The sequence below is a fragment of the Eretmochelys imbricata genome, chromosome 5 (assembly GCF_965152235.1).
Source record: "Eretmochelys imbricata isolate rEreImb1 chromosome 5, rEreImb1.hap1, whole genome shotgun sequence".
NCBI lineage: Eukaryota > Metazoa > Chordata > Testudines > Cheloniidae > Eretmochelys > Eretmochelys imbricata.
In genome coordinates this window covers 64,467,416-64,492,110 of record NC_135576.1, presented here as the reverse complement: position 1 = coordinate 64,492,110, position 24,695 = coordinate 64,467,416, and the positions used below count along the sequence as shown (strand labels likewise).

The 24,695-nt window shown below is 42.5% G+C and overlaps 1 protein-coding gene across 1 annotated transcript in view; it reads left to right on the top strand.

Moving 5' to 3' along the window:
• ST8SIA4 (ST8 alpha-N-acetyl-neuraminide alpha-2,8-sialyltransferase 4) overlaps positions 1-7,401 on the top strand; it is an 84,399-nt gene extending 76,998 nt beyond the window's left edge. Inside the window, exon 5 of the mRNA XM_077817248.1 lies at positions 2,450-7,401. Within this exon, the coding sequence (XP_077673374.1) occupies positions 2,450-2,732 (283 nt within the window). The 3' untranslated portion in view covers positions 2,733-7,401. The remainder of the gene's footprint in view (positions 1-2,449) is intronic.
• Positions 7,402-24,695: the final 17,294 nt, after the last annotated feature.

Genomic DNA, 24,695 nt, shown 5'->3' with positions numbered 1-24,695 from the left:
TTAGCTCTTTTTTAGCACTTTTCATCCAGAGATCTCCACAGGTTTTGCAAAGGAGGGTAAATGTCATTATCCCATTTTTACAGATAGGGGAACTTTTAAGTATATATATATATAATATATATGAGCAAGACAAAATGTAACTCTTGGCCTGCAGTTATGAGAGCTGTACATTACTGTTATGTCTTGCTCTTCATATTCACTTGTTTTTTAGGCACGAATGATATGTGAAATAGCCTCTGTGCTTGACAGAGGTTCACTGTGAGGCCAGTCTGCTTGGGTAGTAGAATGGCAAGCTAGTTTGGAGGCAAAGGTTTATCACTAGAGAACAACATGCTGTCTTCATAGTTCAATGGATGGAGCAGGTTATCTGCAATTTCTTTCAGGACCTGCTTGCCTTGAGAGCTTGTTAGAATTTGGAACTCAAACTCATGTGCCTGGCCTCTCTTTAACCTGGTGTTAATATAAAAATTAATATATCTTAGAAGAAAATAAGTTGAACTATGAGTCATTGTCAATGTAGCTGTAGCTCTATCTTAATGTTATGTGGATTAGTTCCATTGGCCCTAACAAAAGTGTTTCCTTTTTCATAAACCTGTGAAATGCTAGCACATCCATCTCTTAAAAACAGATTTTGGCAAACCTGAATAGAACCAAGAAAACAAAATTCTGTCAAAACATAGTTCAACTCAGTGTTTCCTTCCAGAATACAGTTCCCTAGGTTTATTCAAAATGTACCAGAAAACAGATGTGAATGGTCTTCCAATGGATTGTCATCAGTCAGGATTTCTTTTTGGCACGCAAGAAAAAACCCCTAAATTTAGCAGATTCTTCACATCCTTGTGTTTCTTTCTCTGTCTGTCATTCTTTGCATCATCTTTTTCAGTTGAGAGGCTCTAAGTCATTGCCAACATATGCTTAAAAAACCTGAGAAACCTGTGATTAATGGAATCCAGAAAAAACCTGCTAAGATGTATGTTTGTCGTTGTGTCTGGAAGGAGAGCTTGCTGCAAACCAAAGAAACAGTGTAACTACAAAACTGCACAGTATTTTAGATTAGCAGATTAGATACATCTCTTCTTGGTAGGTAGCACCTTGATTTCGCATAGAGATTTGTCTATCAAGTCAACAAAAGCATGTTCAGATTTATGGGGTTTTGTTAGTAAGTATAAAGATATCAATCAAGGATAGAGCTAGTTCATCTTAATGGTGAATTTCTAAAAAAGTTGCAATCCTTGTGATGGGGAAGAGGAATCGTCTCAGATTTGTAGTAAACATGCAAACAAGTTAAAGGGTCAGATTACTTTAATAAAAATGTCCTTTATTTTTCAATGAAACAATTAATTAGGTTTTACAAAAATAAAATTTTGCCTTCATGCGTTTTGTTAAGGGAAGCTAAAGGTAATTACACAAAAGTGTTTATAACTGCGTCTGCTTTTGCACAGCAATTAATTTGCATATTTGTGTGTATTAAATTGGCTAATTAGATATTTATTTATTAAACTGGATTGTTCTAAGTACAAATGATCAGATATATGTCTATGTGGCCAGTTTTGCCTATGAAGTTACCTGATAATTAGAACAGCTACATGCATATTTTTGAATAATAGTCTAAAAGACTTTGTCCCAAAGAGTTCAACTTATTTCACAGTCAAAATGAACTATTTAGACATTTTTTTTGGCACAGATTCTTCCTCCTATCTTAGTGTTTAACTATAGCAAATGATCCTGATTAGTAGGTGCTAATCTTGAACTAGTGGCTCCCAATTTTTTCCATACTATGACCCCATCTCACAACAGAAGAAAACTTAAGACTCTGTCCCATTAAGAAAGAGGGTGTAATTGTTACCCTTGGACCTGTTAACAATGCCCCGGAGGGTGGCAGTCCCCATCACTTAGGTAAACTGGTATTCTAGGTGTTTCCTTCATCTAACGTCTACAAAATAATGTAAAAACAGTGTCTTTTCAAGATGGATGAAATCTCCTTTTATAGCTTTTGGAGCTGGCAGTTCCAGAACTCAAGTGGTTACTTCATTTTCTCTTGGAATTCCTAACTCCTAGTATACAATTGAGCCAATGTAAAGCTTCAGTTCAGGGGCAATAACACGTGTTGGTCAAGGCTTCAACCTCCTCCTCCAAAAAGAAAGTTAACCCCTGTAAAAACTTGGAACTCCTTTCTCACACAAGTGAGCAGTTACCTGCACAGGTCATACTACTGAAAATTAATGGAACTACTTTTGCAAGTAACTGCTCACCATCTTGCCCTAAAGAAGAAGAAAACCAGCTAATCTGTATATATCCATTCCAAGGAAATCAACGAAGCCCATAAAAAACATGCATGAAAGAAAAATAATGTATATAATGAAGATAAACTAAGGGCATTTTACACGTTGTGTTTACATGGAGTTATATGTATGTTTCATGACTTGTCTTTTTCTTGTTTGCTTTGTAGTTACTGGCTGACAAACAAGGTCCACATCAAACGACCCAGCACCGGTCTCCTCATGTACACGCTCACTACCAGATTTTGTGATGAAATTCACCTGTATGGGTTCTGGCCGTTCCCAAAGGATTTATATGGAAAACCAGTCAAATATCATTACTACGATGATCTAAAATATCGATACTTTTCTAATGCCAGCCCTCATAGGATGCCATTAGAGTTTAAAACTTTACATATGTTACATAACCAAGGAGCACTGAAATTAACAACAGGGAAATGTGTACAGCAATAAAGCACATGTAAAGTACAATATAAAGTACAGAATAGTAACTTCATCATAAAGATGTTGTGAAGGCAATGGGATCCAACAGAGGATATATTTCAATACCCACTAAGCCATTGGGAAAAGGAAGCTTACCTGAAGTCCATGACCAGCTGATATTATACCTGTAAAGTGCTATAAAACTAAGATAACTTGACTGCAAGGGTTCAAGTAAGTGCCACTTTCACTAAGAACAAAGCTTGAATGTAAAATCAGTAGTGTTTACAAGATCCAATGATGCATTCATCGTCAAAGAGGAAGCAAATATCCATTTAATGCTGACTTGCCACCACAAAGTTGAGCAGCTTATAGAAGAAATACCCAGAAGATGGACTCTATCCTTGGGGAAATAAAACAGCCTTTGGCATCATTAATCATGGTGGAAATAGTAGAGAAAGTGATGTCCATAAGATTAAATAGATCAAGTAAATGCCTTCAGTCAGGGGACTGTCTGACCTTGTATTATAACCTCATTGTTTTTGTTGATGTTTTTTCTGATTGCTGTTTTGTTTTGTTTTTTTTTTCTTATTTGGGTATTGGAATCCTTAAAGGATTTTATGAGGATGATAGGAACAGTTAAAAATAAAATCTTCGAAGAGTTGTATTTGAAGAAATAAGTTCTTATTGGGGGGAAATCAAATACTTAAAAAATATTTATGTTGTATCCTGCTGTTGCACAACTCGAAACCTCCAGATTGCTTTTTTTAACTGAAATTGTCAGTGCCAGCTAAACAGAACCACTATGAGATTGGTAATTTTGAGCCATTCTTAAGGAAAACGTTCTGTTACTTGCCAACTAGGAGGACGTACTTATTAAAAAGGTGCCCTTACATTTGGTACCAAAGATTACACTGATTTTTTTTTTGTATACATGGAGAAAACGTACATTTAGTACTGTGTTGCTGTGCTGCTGAAGGAAAAATGTTTCTGGGTATTGTTGTTCACTGGAATATATGTTCTCTATTCTGTTTGAATGAAGAGCCTCAAACAAATTCCCTAAGCTGACTTTGCCTCAAGTGATTTGTTCTTCATAAATATCCAAATTGTTTTTATTCCATGCACTTAAACATGTGAGTGTGATTTTTATTTTCATTGGAGCAAAATTGATATTTTCAATTTTTTAATTATTGTAATAAAAACATTATGGCATAGTCAATGGGGGGTTTTAATTCTTTGGAATCTGTTTGTTTTCTTTTAACCAAGACGACAAAGAATTAATGTAGCAAAATTTTGCTACATGTAATATCCCTGCCATATTGGAATGGGTAAAAAACTGAATGGAAAATAAAGCATAAACTGAACAAAGTCCTTTTTAAATCTAAGTTTCTCATAGTGATGGACAATATACCTGTCTTGTATTAGTCCAACTTGCTGATAAGTAACTGAAAATAGCACATTGCTGTATTATTCCCATATCAGTTCTTTTCTTCCAAACCTCATTCATTCATTTTATTACTCAGAACAACTGTTCTTGTCCTGTACTTGTCCTTGTCCAAGAAAGAGATTTAGAAGCGGTAGAAGGAGTATCTTCAGGATCTAGTACAGAAGAGTCTGAAGTACCATTTCTTAGTCTGTTCATATGACAGACTTGGGTAATTAGAGTGATTGAATGCACTGGAGTTAAACAAAATCAGAATACTTCCTTTTTTAGAATGTGTATGTCAGGAAACTTAACACCAGACAACATGAGCAAGGATGCACCTATTTAAAAGGGGGAAGAGCTAGTTTAAAGAACTTTACTCACACCTTGGTAGAGGAATGACTGTAGCCAAGTGAAGACCCCTCGATCCCAACTTCTGGTCTTGGACATGATGGTTCTAGTGGAATGAGCTCCGTATCATATTTTCACTCTGATTGCCCCCTAATGATAGTGGAGTCTGAAGCCTGATTATGTCTCCAGTCACGTCAGGCTCCAGAACTAGCACTTAAGAAAGTTCTAGGAGCGTATCTTTGCCCTTTTGACTAATTCCTCCTTCCTCCCCCTGCATCTATACAACACATGGTGGGTTTTAGCTGTAAAGGACAAATCTTGTTCCTGATTCGTGGGTCCAGAATTCATTATGCATGGCAGGGGAAAGTCTATGATCATGCAAGTCCACTAACCAGACTCCCTTCAGAGGAGGCCACAGAACTTATTACTGCAGCCAACAGATTGAGGTTTGAAAGCACAGCTGTCCATCTCATAAACATAGTCAACATTTCCCCCTCACTCTCCACCAAGCTCTCCTGCACAACACTTGTTTGCTTTGGCTTTGTGCTGGGGTCCAAGATTTGGCCTTACATGATCATGGATTAATACCTTTTTTGGTTTATTCCAGAAATCGTAGGGGAATCACTTAGAGCTACTTGGCAGCACTGAATGTAACATATTTAAATTGGGTTTGAAAAACTGCAAAATTGTGTAGGGTAAATATTAAAGGGTTGCATTTTAAAACAAATATGGGTGATACCTTATTAACAGTAAATATGCATGGAGGTCGTCTTGTTCCACCCATTATTTTTTATAGAATGATTGACTGTCCACTGAGAGATTTACTGATACCCAGCTCAGAGCAGCTCAAGAGTAGTGCCTTGTTAGCTTATTCACCTACCTTTATTACTACATACTTCATGGTCTGTGAATTTGGTCTCTGTGTTGAGATGGCAGAGTCTACAGTCAAAAAAGGGCTTCCTCATGGATTAAAACTGTGTTTTTCTGCCCCATCTCAGGGAACTTTTTAATACTCCAATATGAGTTCAATCAAGATAGAAAAAGCTCAAAGTAGATGGACGTGCTTTATTTCCCATTGCACAAAAAAAGAAAAATAAATGGCTTTTTAATCGACTTAGGGAAACCAGTGAGACCTAGAAATAGAATGGTAGATGAGATTTTTCTGTTCAGATTTAAAATTCCATAGATGAAGATTGGGGGAAGTAGGCAGAATATGAATGAGAATTTAAAAGATATGCATGAGTCTATTTTGAAGTGTTCATATTTATTTCTGTTGATGAAACTGACCCCAGTGCAAAAATCACAAACAAACCCAGTAGCTCAATGTAATGTAGGGAGATTCTTTGGTAAACTGAAGAGGGTGATTTCCAGTCCTGTGGCCATTACTGCAACCATCTTCTCCATGGTCCTGTATCTCCCTTTATGGAGGTCAATATCCGGTAAATCTTCTCCACACCAGCAGATCCACGGATGCCAGCCCATCCCTGGCTTGCCATGCCCTGCTCCTAAACACTGCTGCATGGGGATTTCAGAGCTGGTCTCCATAATGTGCACGGCTGCCCCTGGACCTCCATTCAAGTTCCCCAAATTCTCCACTCCCTTAACAGTGAAATCACACTGTTTCCACTATTTGACCCTCTTTTTCCTGTGGAGGTCAGGGAAGGATTGGCCTCATAGAACCTATATGGAGGTTAAAATAGGGCATAGGACCTATGCAGGGGAGTGGATTTCACTGTGTGGTTCTTCAACTCACTACAACAATCTAGTTCAAATCTGCAAGGCAGCTTTGGATGAGTTCTGTTGTTTTCATTTCCCCATACTGCTTACAGAACTGCTAGTATAAACATCCATTGTAATAATTAGTGCCCAACACTTATCGCTGACTTATGGTAACTAGATAAAATAAAATGAACAAGTAGCCCGCTTGTTATAATGATGCCTGATTTGGTGGGGATATGAAATAGGGCATCAGATTAAGCTGATTATGAATGAGAAATGGTCTCAAATGACTGACTTCTTCCTACACAAGATGTAGCAATCGCCAGTAATGATTCTTGCAGATAGGTTTAAAAAAGAATAATAATTGAAAGCAAAATTCTGGAAACAGTCTGTTATGTTGCCTGAATCTTGAGGCAGATCTACAGTGAGGCAAAGTTAGCAGAGGAATTTGTTTTCATTCAGACACATTTGTTGTAAATGATTTATAAACTAGTATTTTCACATTTCTTTGGCAGGGACCCTCTCTCCTTTGGTTTAATGGAGAATAATAGATAATATATTTTCTTGTTAAGTTTGCAGCTTTGGGACAGTTCTCCCTCTCCCACCCCCCACGTCTAACATCTACTGAATGTTTCAAACCTTGAAGGGGTTTGGGCAATTTGACTTGTTTTGCAAACCGAACCACAATTAATAAATCCCACCCTGAAGTAAACGTCTCATTAAAAATAAAATCAACACACTCGTGAGGATGACGATTTGTTTGAGTTGACTGCAATTTGCAGATAAATACCTGTGGGCTCAGTACATTTTTTTTCTTGTAGGGTCTGATCCTGTGAAGTGCTGAGTACTCGTTACTCTCATTGAGTTCACTGAGAGTTGAAGTGTTCAAAACAAATAGGCGCCTAGCCTCTTGCAGGATTTATGCTTTATATTGCACATTAAGTTTTATTGTTTTTAAGATATGTTGCTTTGTGTAGGGAAAAGCACAATTGTTCTAAATGTGTATATAATAAAGGAAGAGAGTTTATGGAGTAGAGCATTTCTGCACAGTACTATTGCTACTGAGCATTCACAATACCATTTGTGTAGTTTAAAGTGTTAAGATGTATTCTGTCAGGCTTGTCCTCTAATGTTATTTTGTGTACAGCATTTGGGTATTACTGTTTTATTATTTGTATAACTGTAAAATAAATTAAACTTTTTTTTTCATTTTTTCTGTTACTTTCTTATACTGTGTTCCTATGTACTACAATCAGCCTTGAGTTTTATTTTCACAGGTTTTCAAATTAGTCTTAATATGTTTCAATACTTTAAAATATATCATATGTCAGGATTTAAGGGTTAGAGAAACTAATCAAACATGGCCAGATTTAATATTTACAGACACTTTAGAATGTAACAGGGATGAAATCCATAGGGTTATGTAGGAATTAACGGAGTTCTATAAAAGTTACTGTAAAAACCCACAGAGTTAATAGCAAATGTTATCATTTGCCATTGATTTGTAAGTTATACTATAGAATCAAATAGAGAATGTATATCCCTGCTATGGAATTGTATAGATTTTTTAAAAAAAAATATTATAGAAAATACTGTTCTGTAATAAATTTGATCATCTGTTTCCATAATGGTAGATTCAACTTGCACACACTGCTGAAACCTGGGCATATTTGAAAAAGTCATGAAAGTCAATATTTTGCAGAGCTCCACTGTTTTCCACTGCATAGAAGTCAGACATCCTATTTTACTGAATCCAGCCCATAGTCCTATAATATTACTGGGATTGTTTAAATAATGGTCAGTTTTTATAGGGGCAGTGTTATTGCTTTAATTACCTTCCACTATGAAGATGTAAGCATACCAGATTATATACAACTGCACCATGATATATTCTTGCACTATAATGAAGGGCTACTTATGCTGAGAATTCTGATCTGTTTTCTTGCATAGTTCTCAACAATGGCCTTGCCATCCTCATCTTTTTCTGCTCATTGTATTCCTTCTTGTCCTCTATTTTCTCATTCCAAAACCTATATATATGTATATTTAGCATTGTTTAATTGCTTCCTCAGAATCCTAAGAAACCCTGGTTAGCAAGAATATAAAAGACTATTTCTAAAAGAATAATGCAAAAGGGAACATAATTTTCATGTGTCTTTTTTATGGCACCCAGATACCATGGTATTAGATAGCAAAGTGGAAAAGCTGTTGGTGAAGAGAAAAGAAATATTTATTTTCTAGGGACTAAAATTTGCCTAAGGAAAAGTGTGATGTGGAACAAACAGAATGACAAAGACACCCCCTTTGTTGATCCACAGTTTTTTTTTTACTCTGGATCATATGGAGGACCAGTCTTACTCTCATTGAAGTAAATACTAATTTTCCCTGAAGATCAGTGGTAGAATATGGTCTTACTGGCCAAATTCTGCTCACAGTTACACCAGAATAAATCTGAAATAACTCCCGTTGACATAAACTCCATTGATTCTAATTAATTGACTAATTTTATTGTTGTAACTGAGACCAGAATCTGGTGCCATGTGGTTACTAAAATGAAGAAAGTGCCTATTAATTAAAAGTCTGCCTCTTCATGGAGAACTCGTCATGTTCCAGTGTAGTGCATGGTCTAAAGGTTATTGGGACTGCTCACTTTCACTGGTTTTGTACCAGTAAAACTGCAGTAGAAACAATGGAATTGCTCCTGATTTAAATTAATGTAAGTGAGTGTGGAATAAGAGATTATGGTGGTCTTGAAATAGATTGGGAACCAGAATGCAATAGCTTTGGATTAGGGCAACATGTATATCAAAGACTCTCAAGAACAAATTCAGCCCTAAAACAGATCTTTTGACATTAGATCTGATTAGAGATCCTTAGGACTTTTCTTTCTAATTTTTTTTTCCAGTGAAAAATGAGGTTTCCACAAAGTTGATGTTTTCCATCGGTGTATTTATTTTACCTTCTCCCCCTCCTCAATTGAGAAAAACTAAACAAAACATTTAGTTTCAGGTGAGTTTTAGCCAAATCAAAATATTTTAGTTTGTCAAAGCAAATGGATACATTTCAAGTCAGTTTGACATTAAACTGTGTCCATCTGAGTGGCCACACTTCCTCATGGGAGTTGTAGTTTAGGTACCTCATGTCCCCATTCTTACGTATGGCCTTGGCCTGACACATTTCCCATGATGTACTGTGACTGCCTCTCTCATTGAACTGCCTTGATGCATCATGGGAATCCTATGATGGTGGTATATCCTGGGAGATGTAGTCCAGACAGAGAGCCCATCAGGAGAAGGGGGAGCATAAGGTACCCAAACAACAGTTCCTATGAGGCAGCTCAGGCAGATGTAGTTAATGAACCAACCCAAAATAAAATATTTCAATTTGGGAAAGTTGAAATGATTTACTTTGATCATAAATATGTATTATATTTTTAAATCTAAATATTTCAACATTTCCAAACTGAAAAAAATCAGAACTTTTCTTTCTGCAAAAATGTTTGGTATTTTGACTTTTTCCATCCTGATTTAGGAAAAAAACAAATGTCAAAATATTGGATTTTCTCACAAGATGGCATTTCCAATTTTCTACCAGCCCTACTGCACACACCAAGGTTGATTGTTGCATTTAGAGAGTTCCTTCTGTGGGAGCATCCTATTATAGCCCTGCTTTAGTGTGTCCTACATTGGGTCATTCTTCCATGAATTAGAGCAATTTTTAGGCCCTCACCATTCCTGGAATTTTTAATTCCATCTGTTGGTATTATGCATCTATGAGTGTCGGGGAAACAGCCTAATAATAAACAAAAGGGACAAATTCATTGCTAGTGTAACTCCATTGAAATGAAATGCATGCATGTGCTATGTACTGACCACAACCTCACCTTACCTGGACATGCCACTGGTACACACCCACTGCTAAAGGACAACGCAGGGTGATTCCAGAACTTCTACCTATCTAGGAAACCCCATTCATTACACAGTAGAGTTTAAAATCCAATGGACAAGTTATAGAACAGTGTAAAGAAGACAGAACAGAGCAAATAATCTGTCTGTATCTGCCAGGCGCTTAGAGTGCTCAGTGTAACTGAATTGGACACTTGACCTAAAGTTAATATCCCCTTGGGAATGTACTTGAGCAACACCAGGAAGTGCAGAGTTCATTAGCTGGTAGGGGGCAATGTGTTGTGAGAGAAGCAGAGCATTAGGTACAGCTGAGCCTTGATGAGGGGGAAAGGCATCCCTTATTAGGCGGCAGGTCATCTCTAATCATCAGTCCTATAAAGGCAGCCAGCTAGCAGCACAGGAGTCAGCAAACAGATGAAAATGGGAGTTTGAGAAGATGGGAGGGCAAGGAAGAAGAGAAGAGTGGTTAGTCCTACAAGAAGAGGGGAAGAATCAGTGACAATAGCTAGTGTTCAGAGCCTCAGGAGGATAGAGGATGACTCTCAGAAGATTACAGGTGAGAACAGAAGACAAGAAGAGTTGCAGCCAGAAAGATCAGAAGGGGGAAGGCCAGAGAATTGCACCAACACCAGGAAAAGGCAGGTCTACGTGGCTGGGGACTCCCTACTAAGAACAGGTAGGCCTGTCACCAGATCTGTTCCAGAGAACAGAAGGGTGTGCTGTCTGCTTAGAGCTAAGATATGGGATATGGACTTGAAGTAGAAGAGGATCCTAATGGGAGCAGAAAGAACCCACTGATTGTTCTTCATGTGGGAACAAATGATACGGCAAGATTCTCACTAGAACGCGTCAAGGAAGACTGTGCCAGGCTGGGAAAGATGCTTAAAAAAATTGAGGTTCAGGTGATCTTAGTGGGATTCTCCCTGTCCCTAGAGGATGAAAGTGAAGGTTTTAAGAAAGATGAATTCAAACAGGAACAGGTGCAGAGAAGGGCTACTAGGATGATCAGAAATGGAGAGCCTACCTTATCAAAGGAGATTTAAGGAGCTTGGTATTTTTAGCCTAACCAAACAAAGGTTATGGGGAGATATGATTGCTCTCTGTAAATACATCAGAGGAATGAACACCAGGAAAGGAGAGGAGTTATTTAAGCTAAGGGTCAATATTGACACAGGAACAAATAGACATAAACTGGCCACCAGTAAATTTAGACTTGAAATTAGATGAAGGTTTCTAGCCATCAGAGGAGTAAAGTTCTAGAATAGCCTTTTGAGGGGAGTAGTGAAGCAAAAAACCTAAATTGTTTTATCAAGACTGAGATTAATCAATTTATAGAGCGGATGGGATGATGAGATTGCCTGCTACGGCATATGGCTCATCCATGACTACTATTAGCAAATATCTCCAACAGCTGCAGATGAGACACTAGATGGTGTGGGCTGTGATTTACTGTAGAGAATTCTTTCCCAGTTGTCCAGTTGTTGAGTCTCACCCACATGCTCAGGGTCTAACTCATTACCATATTTTGGGTTGAGATGGAATTTTCCCCCTGCTCAGATTGGCAGAAACCCTGCGGGGTTTCATCTTCCTGTGCAGCATGGAGCACAGGTCATTTGCTGGTTTGAATCGGAGTAAATGGTGGATTCTTTGTAACTTGAAGTCTTTAAATCAAGATTTGAGGACTTCAGTAACTCAGCCAGAGGTTATGGGTCTATTACAGGAGTAGGTAGGTGAGGTTCTGTGGCCTGTGATATGCAGGTTACAATAATGATCATGATGGTCCCTGATAACCTTAAATTATATGAGTCTAAAAGTGCTCTGGGTTTCTTTGGCTCTGGCCATCTCTGATGGTCCTGCTATGTTCTATTCAGTTAGTCCTACTTAATTTTTGCCATCATCCGTAGCAGTGTTGTCAACTTAGTGACTTTATCACTAGATTTAGTGACTTTTTCATTTCCCTAGTGAGAAAATAAGTGTCAAAGTGACCAGTGACAAATCTAGTGGCTTTCACTGCCAATTACAGTGACATTCAGAGACAGAAATCACCAATATCTATAGCAGGGGTCGGCAACCTATGGCATGCATGCCAAACACGGCACGCAAGCCAATTTTTAGTGGCACACTGCTGTCTGCCGGACCCAGGCAGACAGCAGCGTGCCACTAAAAATCCGGCCCGGCCCGGCCTGCTCTTTTCCACCCACCGCTCTCTCCTTGCAGGGCAAGCAAGCTTCCCCTGCCTCTTTCCCCAGTGTGCTGGGTTCCTGCCCCTCCTTCTCTCCCTCCCTGCGGCCGATCAGCTGACGGCCCTTGCTACGAGCGGGAGAGGTAAAAGCGGAGCCGCAGAGTGCTCTCTGCTCCGGGGACCTTGGGGAAGGGGGTGGAATCAGGGCATATCCCCCTCCAGCCCCCTGGCATGAGCCACTCAGGGCAGGGGTCTGGGAACACCCCCCACGACCCCAGCCCACACCCCTAGCCCTCTGCCCTTACCCCTGCACCCATCCCCACAACCCCAGCCCTGACTCCGGCACCCTCCACACATATCCAGCCCCCCTAACCCCTTTCCCTGACTCTTGCACCCCCCACATCCCCACTCCCACCCTGAGCACCAAATGGGAGCTCTTGCACACACACCCCACATTCCCACCTGCACCCCTTGCACCAAATGGGAGCTGCCCAGGTAAGCACTCCACACCCAAACCTCCTGCCCCAACCCTGAGCCCCCTCCCTCATTCTAGCTCCTGGCCAGACCCTGTACCCCAACCCCCAGCCTGCTCCTTCACCCCAGCCCTGTTCTCAGCACACTGCCACCCTCAGCTCAGTGCAGAGAAAGGAAGAGAATGGTCTAGAACCAGGGAGAAGGTAGGTACCTACTCTATGCGGACAGAGCCGGGACCCCAGACTGGCAGCAGGCTGAGCGGGGCCAGCAGCCGGGACCCTGGCAGGCAGGAGCCGGCGGACAGAACCCCAGACCGGCCGCGGGCTGAGTGGCAGCAGGCTGAGCCACTCAGCCCACTGCCAGTCTGGGGTCCTGGCCGCTGGTCCTACTCAGCCCACTGCTGGTCTGGTGTTCTGGCTGCCAGCCCCTTGCCAGCCGGGGTCCCAGCCATAGGCCCCACTCAGCCCACTGCCAGCCTAGGTGAACCGAACCCCAGGCCGGCAATGGGCTGAGCGGGCCGGCGGCGTAAGATTGAAGCTTCTTAAACATTTTGAAAACCTTGTATACATACAACAATAGTTTAGTTATATAATATATAGACTTATAGAGAGAGACCTTCTAAAAAACGCGAAACCTTAAATTAAAGTGAATAAATGAAGACTCGACACACCACTTCTAAAAGGTTGCCGACCCCGATCTATAGTCACAAAATCATTCACAAGCAGCTCAACAGTGTTAATAAAATCCATTCCATGCTCTTCTCACTACATTCTGTTGCACACCAAGTCAATGTCATTACGTCTCAATTGAGCATGGCCTCAGGAGGAATCACATTCTAGGGCTTCTTGGGCTGAGATCACTATAATCTGCAGGTGAAGAAAAGAAGTTTGTGGAGGCTAACTGAATACTTTGCTAAAGCCAGGCGCACTTTGGAGAGAGCAGCACATTAGCCAGGACTTGTTTTTAACCAAATGTGTTCTTTCTCACCACTCCATAGTAGGTAGCACACCCTGTGATGCAGGGAAAGATGGCTAATGAAGTGGTCAGGGCGGGGGAGGGCAGGTTAGCCAGCGAGGAGAGCTGCACGGATGGAAGGTGGGGTGGAATGAGACAGGCCCATGTGCCCCAATGGGGCGGAGTGGCACCTTGCCTCCAGGAATGAAGCCCTTACTACAGAATCAATGGTGGAGCTAGCTTGATTTTGGCTCCCCTTTACTCCTTCCCCTGGCTTGGCCTGGGGTCAGCTGCCCAGCTGTTTTCAGAAATGAAACCCTGGAAGGGGCCCGGCCAGCAGATTTTTGTTTTTTAATCTACTTTCTTGGCTCCCTACAGCACCGAGCTCAGGACAGGTGAATGCCCTCTTCCCCCAGCTCTGGGACCTCCCTTTCACTAACCTGGTGATTCAAATCCAGGCTGGCAAGAAAGGGAGGTTTAGCTGAAATTAACTAACCCCAGCCAATGAGGTTATGATGATTCCTAATGAGCAGAGGCATAGACACTGACTCCATGGGTGTTCTGGGGCTGGAGCACCCACAGGGGAAAAATTAATGGGTGCTCTGCAGCCACTGGCAGCCAAGCTCCCCTCACCCCCTGCCCCACCTCCTCCTCCTCCCCCCCCCCCCCCCCGAGCTGTTGGCAGCGTTAGTACGCTCTGGGAGTTGGGGGGAGGAGTGGGAATGTGGCACGCTCAGGGGAGGAGGCGGGACCAGGGCAGGGATTTGGGGAAGGAGTTGGAACAAGGGCAGGGACTTTGGGGAAGGGGTTGGAATGGGGGTAGGGGCAGGGACTCATGGAAGAGTGGAATGTGGGTGGGGCTGGGGGCAGAATGGGGGTTAAGCACCCATGGGAAAGAGGGGAATTCGGCGCCTATGAGCAGAGGGCTGAACTTTCCCTCCCAATAAGCAGAGCGTGCCCTCCTGATGATGACAGTGTCCTGGTGTAGTTGCTTCTGGTGTGCAACAGAATGTAGTAAGAAGAGCATGGAATGGAGTTTATTAACACTTGAGCTGCTTGTGAATGGTTTTGTGACCATACTTGTGTGTGTGTGTATATATACACACATAATTCTCTGGAAATTTTGTTCCATGACATTTCTGACTCCTTCTGACTGCTTAAACAGCTACATCTAGTGACTTTTCAGGGTTTGTCTGGTGACTTCCTGCTCTGTGGAATTGGCAAACTGTAGCATGGGAGGGGATGTTGTGGGATTTTAAAATTAATATATAATTACTTGAGCAATTATCCAGTTTTTGTGGTCTTGGAGGTTGTTTCTGTTGAGAGAAATTCATGGTGGAGTCAGGTATTTCTTTGATGAAGTTCTGTTTTATTTACAAAAAATTGTATATAAAGCCCCACACAAAAGCTTCCCTGAACACAGTAGCAATCAAATGGCAGGAGACAATATCTTTGCTCAGTTCCAAGCCACTCTTTAGCCCGCATTCTAGACACAAGCTGTTTCTTTTAGCTTTTCTCAGGGCCACACTACAAGTGCTTCTCTGGCCATCTTGCAGACTTATGTCTGGATTTATCTCTGGTTGGCTACTGCATTTGTAGGAAAAAGGATAGATGAGCACCAGTTACCCACTTTCCTCTTCCTTTCCTCCTCACTGATTTCATACACTGAACTTATGGTAAGGGTAGGGAGAACCATGATGGATGATTCCTGATAGACTCTCAGTAAGAAATGAATACACCAATTACAATTCCACCCAGCAGAGGAATAATTTTTGCTCTTGGTCCCTTGTGGATCACAAGATCATTTTCTGACTATGTAGTCTTTTCTAAATGGCTTCAGTTTGAGCAGGTATACAAACAATGACTTAATTTTGGCAAGGGACTGGAGGAAGGCCAATGAATTGCTTATTTTCAAGAAAAAGTGCATAAGTCCATGTGACAATCAGTTAAACACATACCAATTAGTCTGATCAGGGTTTTCTGAGCTAAATGAACAATTAAGGATTGAGAACTGGTTTGGGTGCAAAATATCAGTGGAAATGGGAATAGATCCATTTGGAAGATGATGACATTTGGGGTTCATCCCCATTCAGTGCTGGAACCTTTCTTACTGTATATGATTTTTCAAAAAAGAGAATGAGCAATATGGTTTCAAAACCTGCAGATGACTCAAAAATAGGAAGGATGGAGTATTCATTCTTTTGATAATGCCGTTGATCAGCAGAATATATGTGCATAACATTTTAGCAAGGAAACAATTTGCACAGGATATATTTCTTTGACTTCTCAACATAGAATACAGCCAAAAGATGACAACATACCAACTGCAATCCATTTGCTACAATTTAAAAAAAAAAAAAAACGTAAATGGGAATTTGCTGAGTAAGGATTAGATAAAACTGAGTAAAGTAAAAGCTTCAGGTTTTGGTGCATTGACTGAACTGTGAGTTTTACCTGAGTAAACCTGCAGAACATGAGTGGAACAATTTGCCAAAAGAAGTCTTTTTTGCTTTGTTTGATTTTTTTCAAACAGAAGCCACAAAGTAAAGGGAGCAGAAAGGCTTTAATCAGACACTTGGTAAGAGGTCAGGAGAATCCCGTGAAGGTGAAAATACATCTATTCAATGCATCCTTTACAGCTCAAAAGCCATCTCCAGCCCACCATGGCTTTTACATTGGCGCTTAGATCTATATGACCAGGGGTCCTGATCCTGGGTGAGGAATCTAGGAACAGCTGCATTACGCAGCATGCTTCTAACTCAAGGCAAAAAAAGTTATGTAGCACAATGCATTATCAGATACTGCAGCCCAATGCAGAAGTAACTTCTTTTTTTGCAGGGTGGGATCAGGGAGAGGAAGGCTAGGCTGGCAGCTGGTAGAAGACTTACCAAATGGCAACAACTCATTCTGGGATGTATTAGCAGGAGTGTTGTAAGCAAGACACAAGAAGTAATCCTTCCACTCTATTCAGTGTCAGTGCTGACAAGGCCTCAGCAGGAGCAGTGTGTCCCATTCTAGGCACCACACCTTAGGAAAGATGTAGACAAATTGGAGAATGTCCAGAGGAGAGCAACAAAAATGATTAAAGATTGAGGGCTGATCTACACTACCACGGTAAATCGATCTAACTTACCATGTCCCCTGTCAACTTCCCTTACACTTCTCGGGGAGGTGGAGTACACAAATCGATAGGAGAGTGCTCTCTCATCGATTTAGCCGGTCTGGTGAAAACACGCTAAATCGATATTCACTGCATCGATTGCAGCAGTGCCAATCTACCGGTAAGTGTAGACATGCCTCTAGAAACCATGACCTACAAGGAAAGATTGAAAAAAACTGTGTTTGTTTAGTCTGTAGAAGAGAAGACTGAAGGGGGGCATGATACTAGTCTTTAAGGTTGTTCTCCTTATCCACTGAGGCCAGGACAAGAAATAATGGCCTTAAATTGCAGCAAGGGAGATTTAGGTTAGGCATTAGAAAAAGCTTAAGCATTCGAACAAATTACCTAGAGAGGTTGTGGAATATCCATCATTGGAGATTTTTAATAATAGGTTATACAAATTCTGGGATGGTCTAGGTCAGTTCTACTCGGACCTCAGTGGTTCAGGAGCCAAATTAGTGATCAGCATTACCCAAAAGAGCCACAGTATTGTGAATTCATTGTTTCATTTACTATAGTATCATATAGTCATATTTAAACAGTATGACCAGAGAAATATTTAGTTTATATAAATTCTCACAGCAAAATGACTCACCAAGTACTATTATTTTATCAACTACAATTGGTTAATAACATAGTAAAAGCCTCCTGATTGGTTAATAACTTAGACTGGTTAATAATTAAATCACAGTGTTTTAATATCATGTGCTGCAAAGAGCCGCAGGAGAGACATTAAAGAGCCACTTGCAGCTCACGCCCCAGTCTGAGTATCACTGGTCTAGATAATACTTAGTCCTGCCTCAGTACAGGGGACTGGACTAGATGGCCTGTCGAGGTCCCTTATAGTCCTACATTTTTATGATTTTATGATTTAAGCTACTAAGTCCATATTTATTATGTGAATTACAGTGTACAGAAACAAAGCTAACAGGGTATGTCTACGCTACAAAATTAGGTTGATTTTGTAGAAGTCGATTTTTAGAAATCGATTTTATACAGTCAATTGTGTATGTCCCCACGAAGCACATTAAGTCGGCAGAGTGCGTCCTCACTACTGTGGCTAGCATCGACTCACGGAGTGGTGCACTGTGGGAAGCTATCCCACAGTTCCCGCAGTTTCTGCTGCCCATTGGAATTCTGCGTTGAGCTCCCAATGCCTGATGGGGCAAAAATATTGTTACGCGTGGTTTTGTGTACATGTCGTCAGTCTCCCCTCCCTCTGTGAAAGCAACTGCAGACAATCATTTTGCACCTCTTTTCCTGGGTTACCCATGCAGACGCCATAGCATGGCAAGCATGGAGCCCGCTCAGCTCACTGCTGCTGTTGTGAGCATTGTAAACACCTCATGCATTATACTGTAGTATGTGCAGAACCTGGCTAAGAGACGGCAGCACGAGGACAATTATGAGGAGGACATGGACACAGACATTCCTGAAAGCGCGGAATGTGGCAATTGGGACATCATGGTGGCAGTGGTGCTGGTTGATACAGTGGAATGCCAATGTCTGGGTGAGGAGGATATGGAACTTGTGGAGGAGGGCAGGCAGTTGTACATAGGATGCAGCGGCGGTCTGGGCTCTTGTTGGCTTTCCTGCAGCTCCACCAGATGCCTGAGCATGTCTGTTTGCTTCCCATTAGCCTCAACATTGCATCCTGCCTCTTCTCATTGCGCTCACTTAATGCTTTCCTGGATTCTGCCACTGAATGCCTCCATGCATTCAGCTGTACCCTATCAGTGCAGGAGGACTGCATGAGCTCAGAAAACATGTCATTGTGAATGCGGTTTTTTTGCCTTCTAATCTGTGATAAGCTCAGGGACGGAGATGATAGGGGGAGCACAGAAACATTTGCACCTGCAAGGGGACAAAAAGGGAGAATAAAATGTAAGATGATACATTTCTGAGAACAAAAGGGAGACTCTTTCACAGTGAATCAAGCAATTCACAGCAGATAGCACATGTGCTTTAGGTACAACGTTGCATTTTGCCTTTTATATTGAGTGCCTGCTGGAATAGTGACACATCACACATGGCTGGGCAACAGAATTCAGTTTCCAGGCAGCCATGGTAAGCCAAAGGGTACTTGGGTTTGGCTTCTAACATCTTCATAACATGTGGGAATGTTTGTTTTCAAACTGCAGCATCCTCCTTTCCCATAGCAAGCAATGCCGGTTGGGTTTGCCATTTAAAAGGAGGGGCTGCAGTTTTTGGGTGGATGTGCAGCACACTCCTCCCCGCACCCTTCCGCGTGGCTATTTGGGATGATCCCTTCACCCCTCCCCTGCTGCGTGGCTATGGGATATTCCCTTTTAGCTAAGCGCAAACAGCCCAGCATGAATGGGGTCCTTTGACTGTTCCCTTACAAAATTTCCCCTATTTCAACCAGGTTATCATGAATGATATCACTCTCCTGAGGCTAAAACAGAAAGATAAAGACTGAATGTTGCTTGAATGCTACCAAAACTGAGGACCATTCACTGCCATGCTTTGTGCTGCAATGAGACCAGAACACTTGCTACTGGTTTGGTGTGGTACAGTGTCCTACCGTAGAGGACGAAATAAGGCAGCCCTCCCCAGAAACCTTCTACAAAGGCTTTCAGAGTACCTCCAGGAGAGCTTCATGGAGATGTCCCTGGAGGATTCCCGCTCCATCCCCAGACACGTTAACAGACTTTTCCGGTAGCTCTATTAGCCGCGAATGCATCCCAAGTCTTCAGGGCAAATCAAACATTAAACACGATTGCTTTTAACCCCTGTACTGTAGTTACAAACGTGCCCTCACCAGATGTGCCTTCTCCGCCTTCAGGGTTGGGGATCCAGCCTTGGGAGGGTATTGGCTCCAGGGTGATGAAAAGGGCCTGGCTGCCCAGGAGAACAGATTCACCGCTTGCCTGCTGCACATTCTCCTCCTCCACAAAATCCTCCTCCCTATTGCGTGAGACTCCCCCTTTGCAGGTGTCCATGGACAGTGGTGGGGTAGTGGTGGGGTCCCCCCTTAGAATGCCATGCAGCTGATCATAGAAGCGGCATGTATGGGGCTCTGACCCAGAGTGCCCCTTTGCCTCCTTTGTCTTTTGGTCTTTTGTCTTTTTGACCTAATCCTGTAGTGTAGACTAGGGCTCAGTCTTGGTGGTTTTACCTACTGTTTTCAGGAGGCTGAGTTCTTGGGAGACAAGGCTCCTGGCCTTTGTATAATGCTGTTGAATGCCAGGTTCATGCTAAATAAAACATCAATTATCCGTGATTTAATGGCGGCTTGTTGAGGATATTCCCAAAACCTTGTTGGATCACATTGCTAGAATGGTTGTTTTCTGGACATGCTGCAAAAGAAATTTTGAGAAAGATTAAGAATATGTTCCTGATGCTGGTTAAAGAGGACTGGTTTGTTGCTGTGATTTATTGACTGGCTAAATTAATGTATTATGTGTATATGAGTATTTAATGCTGCTGAGTAGCTATCATGTTATCATAACTCTAATTAATTCGCAGGATACTTAGATTTTTTGTGTATATTGTTATATAAATCTACATAAATACACTACTGGACAATGTCCCTTAAAATATAAAACTACTGGTAATTATTAATTTAGAAAATACTTGATTTAATGTTTTAGATTTCCTGGAATCATAAAATAACAGTAATTAGTCAGATACAATAATTCTATGCTCTATCTATGAGATGAATACTGTTAATTGCATTTTATTCTTAAAAGGAATGGGCTTTTTTTTTTTTTTTTTAAGAAAAATACTTTTTGCATAGATGCCCAGTTTCTATGTTCCTGTATTGTAACTTTGTTAAACTAATTGGAGAGAAAAAAAAAGGCTTTACTTTATAGACATGGAGTGTCACTGTGAAGGCTGACAAGTTCCATATTCAACCTACTTTAAAAATTCCAGGGCTGGTTGTCATTTATATCAAGGCCTCTTTACATCAACCTGACAGTGTAAAGGGGCTTTAATGTGGCAATAAGCTACATTTACATTTCTTTTCAGGGCATTTTGCAAAGCTAGAGAAGTGTACATAAGTACAGAAGTGTACATAATTTCTCATGACATTAGTGTAAATGAGAATCAAGTCTTACTGGCCATGAAATATAAAGAGTTAAAACTGCTTTTGCCATGCAATGCAACAGCAAAATCTGTGGGCTAACAGAGATGGTCTTTAACTAGAAAGTAAAGCAACTTCTACTAGAGGTCTTCAGACTTTCAGGGGTATTCTTTAAATGGCTGTTTGAGAGAAGTTTGTCTAATAATTTTTAGAGTGCATTTTACTGTGCATAACTTCTAAAACAAAGGATAATGTGAACACTTCAGCTTTTCAGGTAGATGACTTTCCAACATCAAGCACAGGACATGAGATTACTCTCTGAATACAGGTGGATGGATGTACTCCTTACCATCTTGTTTGTCTGTCTTCCTTTTTTGTATAGGCCTGTTCCTAAGAAAAATCCTTGTTTATTTCAGTGGTCAGAATGCTCACAGGAATGGAGCAAACAAGCAGGTTGAGGGATGGTGCAAACAAAACAAAGCTGATAGAATATATTCTCTGCATGAATAGAAGGTAATATGTTGGAGATGTAATTTTAGATTTACCAGCGCTAAGAAGATCTCTTTCAGCATTGATTAAATGTACCCTGACAGCCAGGATAGAAAACATCGCACACCATAGATTCAGTTTTCAGTAAATAAGGGATGGGGAAATTTCCCCGTGTGATTTTAAGTGATGACTATTGATGGATCTTTCTGTGAAAATTCTTAGCCTTAGGTGGTGTACACACGTGCCATCTCATTGTTCGTAAAACCTCTTTCTCTAAGACCATTTTTACTGGTAGCTGCATTATTTCAGCTCCTACTTAACTGAGAAATCAGTGATGTCCTAACATGTTACTGGAAACCACGGAAAAGCCCTGCTATGATCTTATTAGTAGCACATACAGGGCAAAATTCTGACTTCAGACTTACACTGGAGCAAGTGAAGCAACACCATTGGATTCCAGAGGCTCTCCCAATTGATCCAGAGATCAGAATTTGGGCCACTTATTGATGGCAATAGCTATTGCTAATATAGAACCAAAACATCTTCTCCTCCATTAAAACTCAGTGGGGGGCTTTCTGCTCGGGGCTCCTCAGAGCTATTCCTCCTCCTCCTCCCATGTCATCCCTTTGAGAGGGTGAAGGAAATAAGCCACCAAGCCTCCCTCTAAGCCAGACAGATTCCCAGCTATCTAAGGCTACATCCACATTAGAGATTGCACGTGTCCAGCTGTGACATAAGCTTGTCCACAGCTAAACCCTGAGAAGCACATGTCTGAAACATAGAATATCAGGGTTGGAAGGGACCTCAGGAGGTCATCTAGTCCAACCCCCTGCTAAAAGCTGGGCCAATCCCCAATTTTTGCCCCAGATTCCTAAATGGTCCCCTCAAGGAATGAACTCACAACCCTGGGTTTAGCAGGCCAATGCTCAAACCACTGAGCTACCCCACCTCCCCTAAGGTGACTAGAGGGTGAGTAAGGTAGCACATCTGAGGGGTATCAGTACATACATGCCTCAGACCAGTGTGCAGTGTAGATGGGGGTAAGGGGCATATACTAAATCTCAAGTTTAAATAGTCCTCCTCCCCCATTCCCATAATGCACTGAAAACTTTTCTGCCTGAGTCTTACCCAGTCCATAAAAGTCCCTGTCCCCCTATTTTCACCAATAGTAGCAAGCTGCCCATATAGAACAGCATTCCAGAGCGCTCTTTTGATCAGTACAGGTGAACCAAGAATCCTACTCCAAGAGCAGTCATCTGGACCACCAACCACACCCAGGGGTGCCAGAACAGGAGAGTCAGGGGGTCATGGCTCTCCCACTTTTTACTGGCCATAAGGGAGAGGGACAGGGGGAGGGAGCAGAGAGGCGTGAGCAGGGGGCAGGGTCTTGGGGGGGGGGGGGGGGAAGAGGTGACATGGGAGAGGGGTCTCGGGCAGGGGATAAGGGGTGGCAGGGGAGTGGGTGATGAGGGTGGGGCCTCAGGGAGAAGGGGTGGCTTGGTGTTGGTGGGGCCACAGTTCAAGCACCAGTGCCTCCCCACTTTTAGGGACTTTCTGCCACTCCTGATCACACCCACATGCTGATCAATGTGGTAAGAATACACCGTCCTCCACATGTTCACTCAGAGTGGCAGGAACATACAGGTCTAAGGGAAATTTCCTGGATGCTGGAACAGGCAGGCATTGAGTGGACTCCAGCTCAGTGCTAGGAACACATCAAGCACCTGAGGCTCCTGTACAGGAGGGCAAAAGATTCCAACTGTCACTGCAGGACAGCTTCTTGTACATGCCCCTTCTGTGACAAGCATGACTGTGTGCTTTCACGGGCTCCCACTACAGACCGCCAACTGGCTCATAACCCCTTCCTCAGACAAAGAGGCGCCCATTAGGGCCAGGATGAGGAAGCAGTAGTGACTCTGAATGCCCTATAGGATAAGGAACATATGATTCTGCATCTCCACCTGGAGCAGCCAGTTGAGGGAAACCCCTTTGTCTCCAGTGAATCAGAGGAAGATCCTGAGCTGTGGCATGAACCCCAATCCAAGGCTGCTAAGTTATAATTGGACCCCGACCCCATCCCTATCCCCTCTTTCTCTGGTGCTACAGGCCTGGTTTTAAGCCCAGTCTGTGACAGATTTCTGTTACCAATCTGCCTGGGGTGTCAGGTGATCAGGCTGAGGCCACAGGATTGTTAAGGGAGGAGATGACAGAATGCACCAAATGTCTAAGTTTTAAAGCTTTATTGATAAAATAAAATAACAGTGGAGAGTGCTGGGGGGTTCCCCACATCATTCAGAGGAAGGAAGAAAGCTTTAGTGCCCCAAGCCCTAACCCACTTTCATACTCACACCCGCACTACCTGAGGCTGGCCAGGCCTGGGTGTAATGTAAGAAGAAGAGGGGAAGGGATGGACGGGAGTTCTGTCCTGTGCGCACAGGTCATCTAGGGTCTGCTGCCAATCTCCAATTTGCTTCAGCTCTAGGGGGGGTTTTAAACCTTAGGGTCCTTTGGGGGGCATCTCAGTCTGGGACTTCATGCTCTTCCCCCGCCCCCGTGCTCTTTGTACTGGTCCAAGCCAGCCTTTCATGATGTCTTCAGTTTTCCCAAAACATCCTGGCTTTAGGGACGCTACATCAGTTGTTTCCCCCCCTCGTCAGCCTTCACTGTCTCGCTCGGTTTTGCAGCCGCTGCATGTTTATGCAGTTGAATCTTCTTTTCTCGCTGCTGGTCAGAGTTGGAATCCAACACACACACACACACACACACACCCCCCCCCCGGTCTTTGGTTGTGTGCTGTCGCCTTGAGCTGGAGCCAGCATCTTATATTCAGACTGAGCTAGCCAAAGTGTTGAGTGAACTTGTTCTCTGCTCTCTCCCTCCTTCCCCCTTTGGCCTCTTACAGCCTGCAAAGGAATGTTCACTCCCCACTCACACCTTTGACCCTCCCCAAAATGCTTTGCGATGCTTGCAACAGCGTTAGCAACATGCAGTGCTGATCTGCCTTCTCAAGGAACCCCCTGGGCAGGGTGTGGGGGTGTGACAAGTCCCCACACCCCATCAACCTTTATGTGGTCTCCCCACAAGACACAGCTAGACAGTTGTGGTCCATGCCAGCTCCCCACAGCTGTGTGCATGGCTCTTACCCTGACCTGGCTCCAGCAGAAGGGCAAAGCCTCGGACCCGCAGCCTGGCCATGGTAAGAGCCACATGGGCAGTTGTGGGGAGCAGTGGCGGGCCCCTGGTGTGGGGGTCTGAGAGCAGCCCCCTGCCTGTGTCCCTCCCCACCCCCCC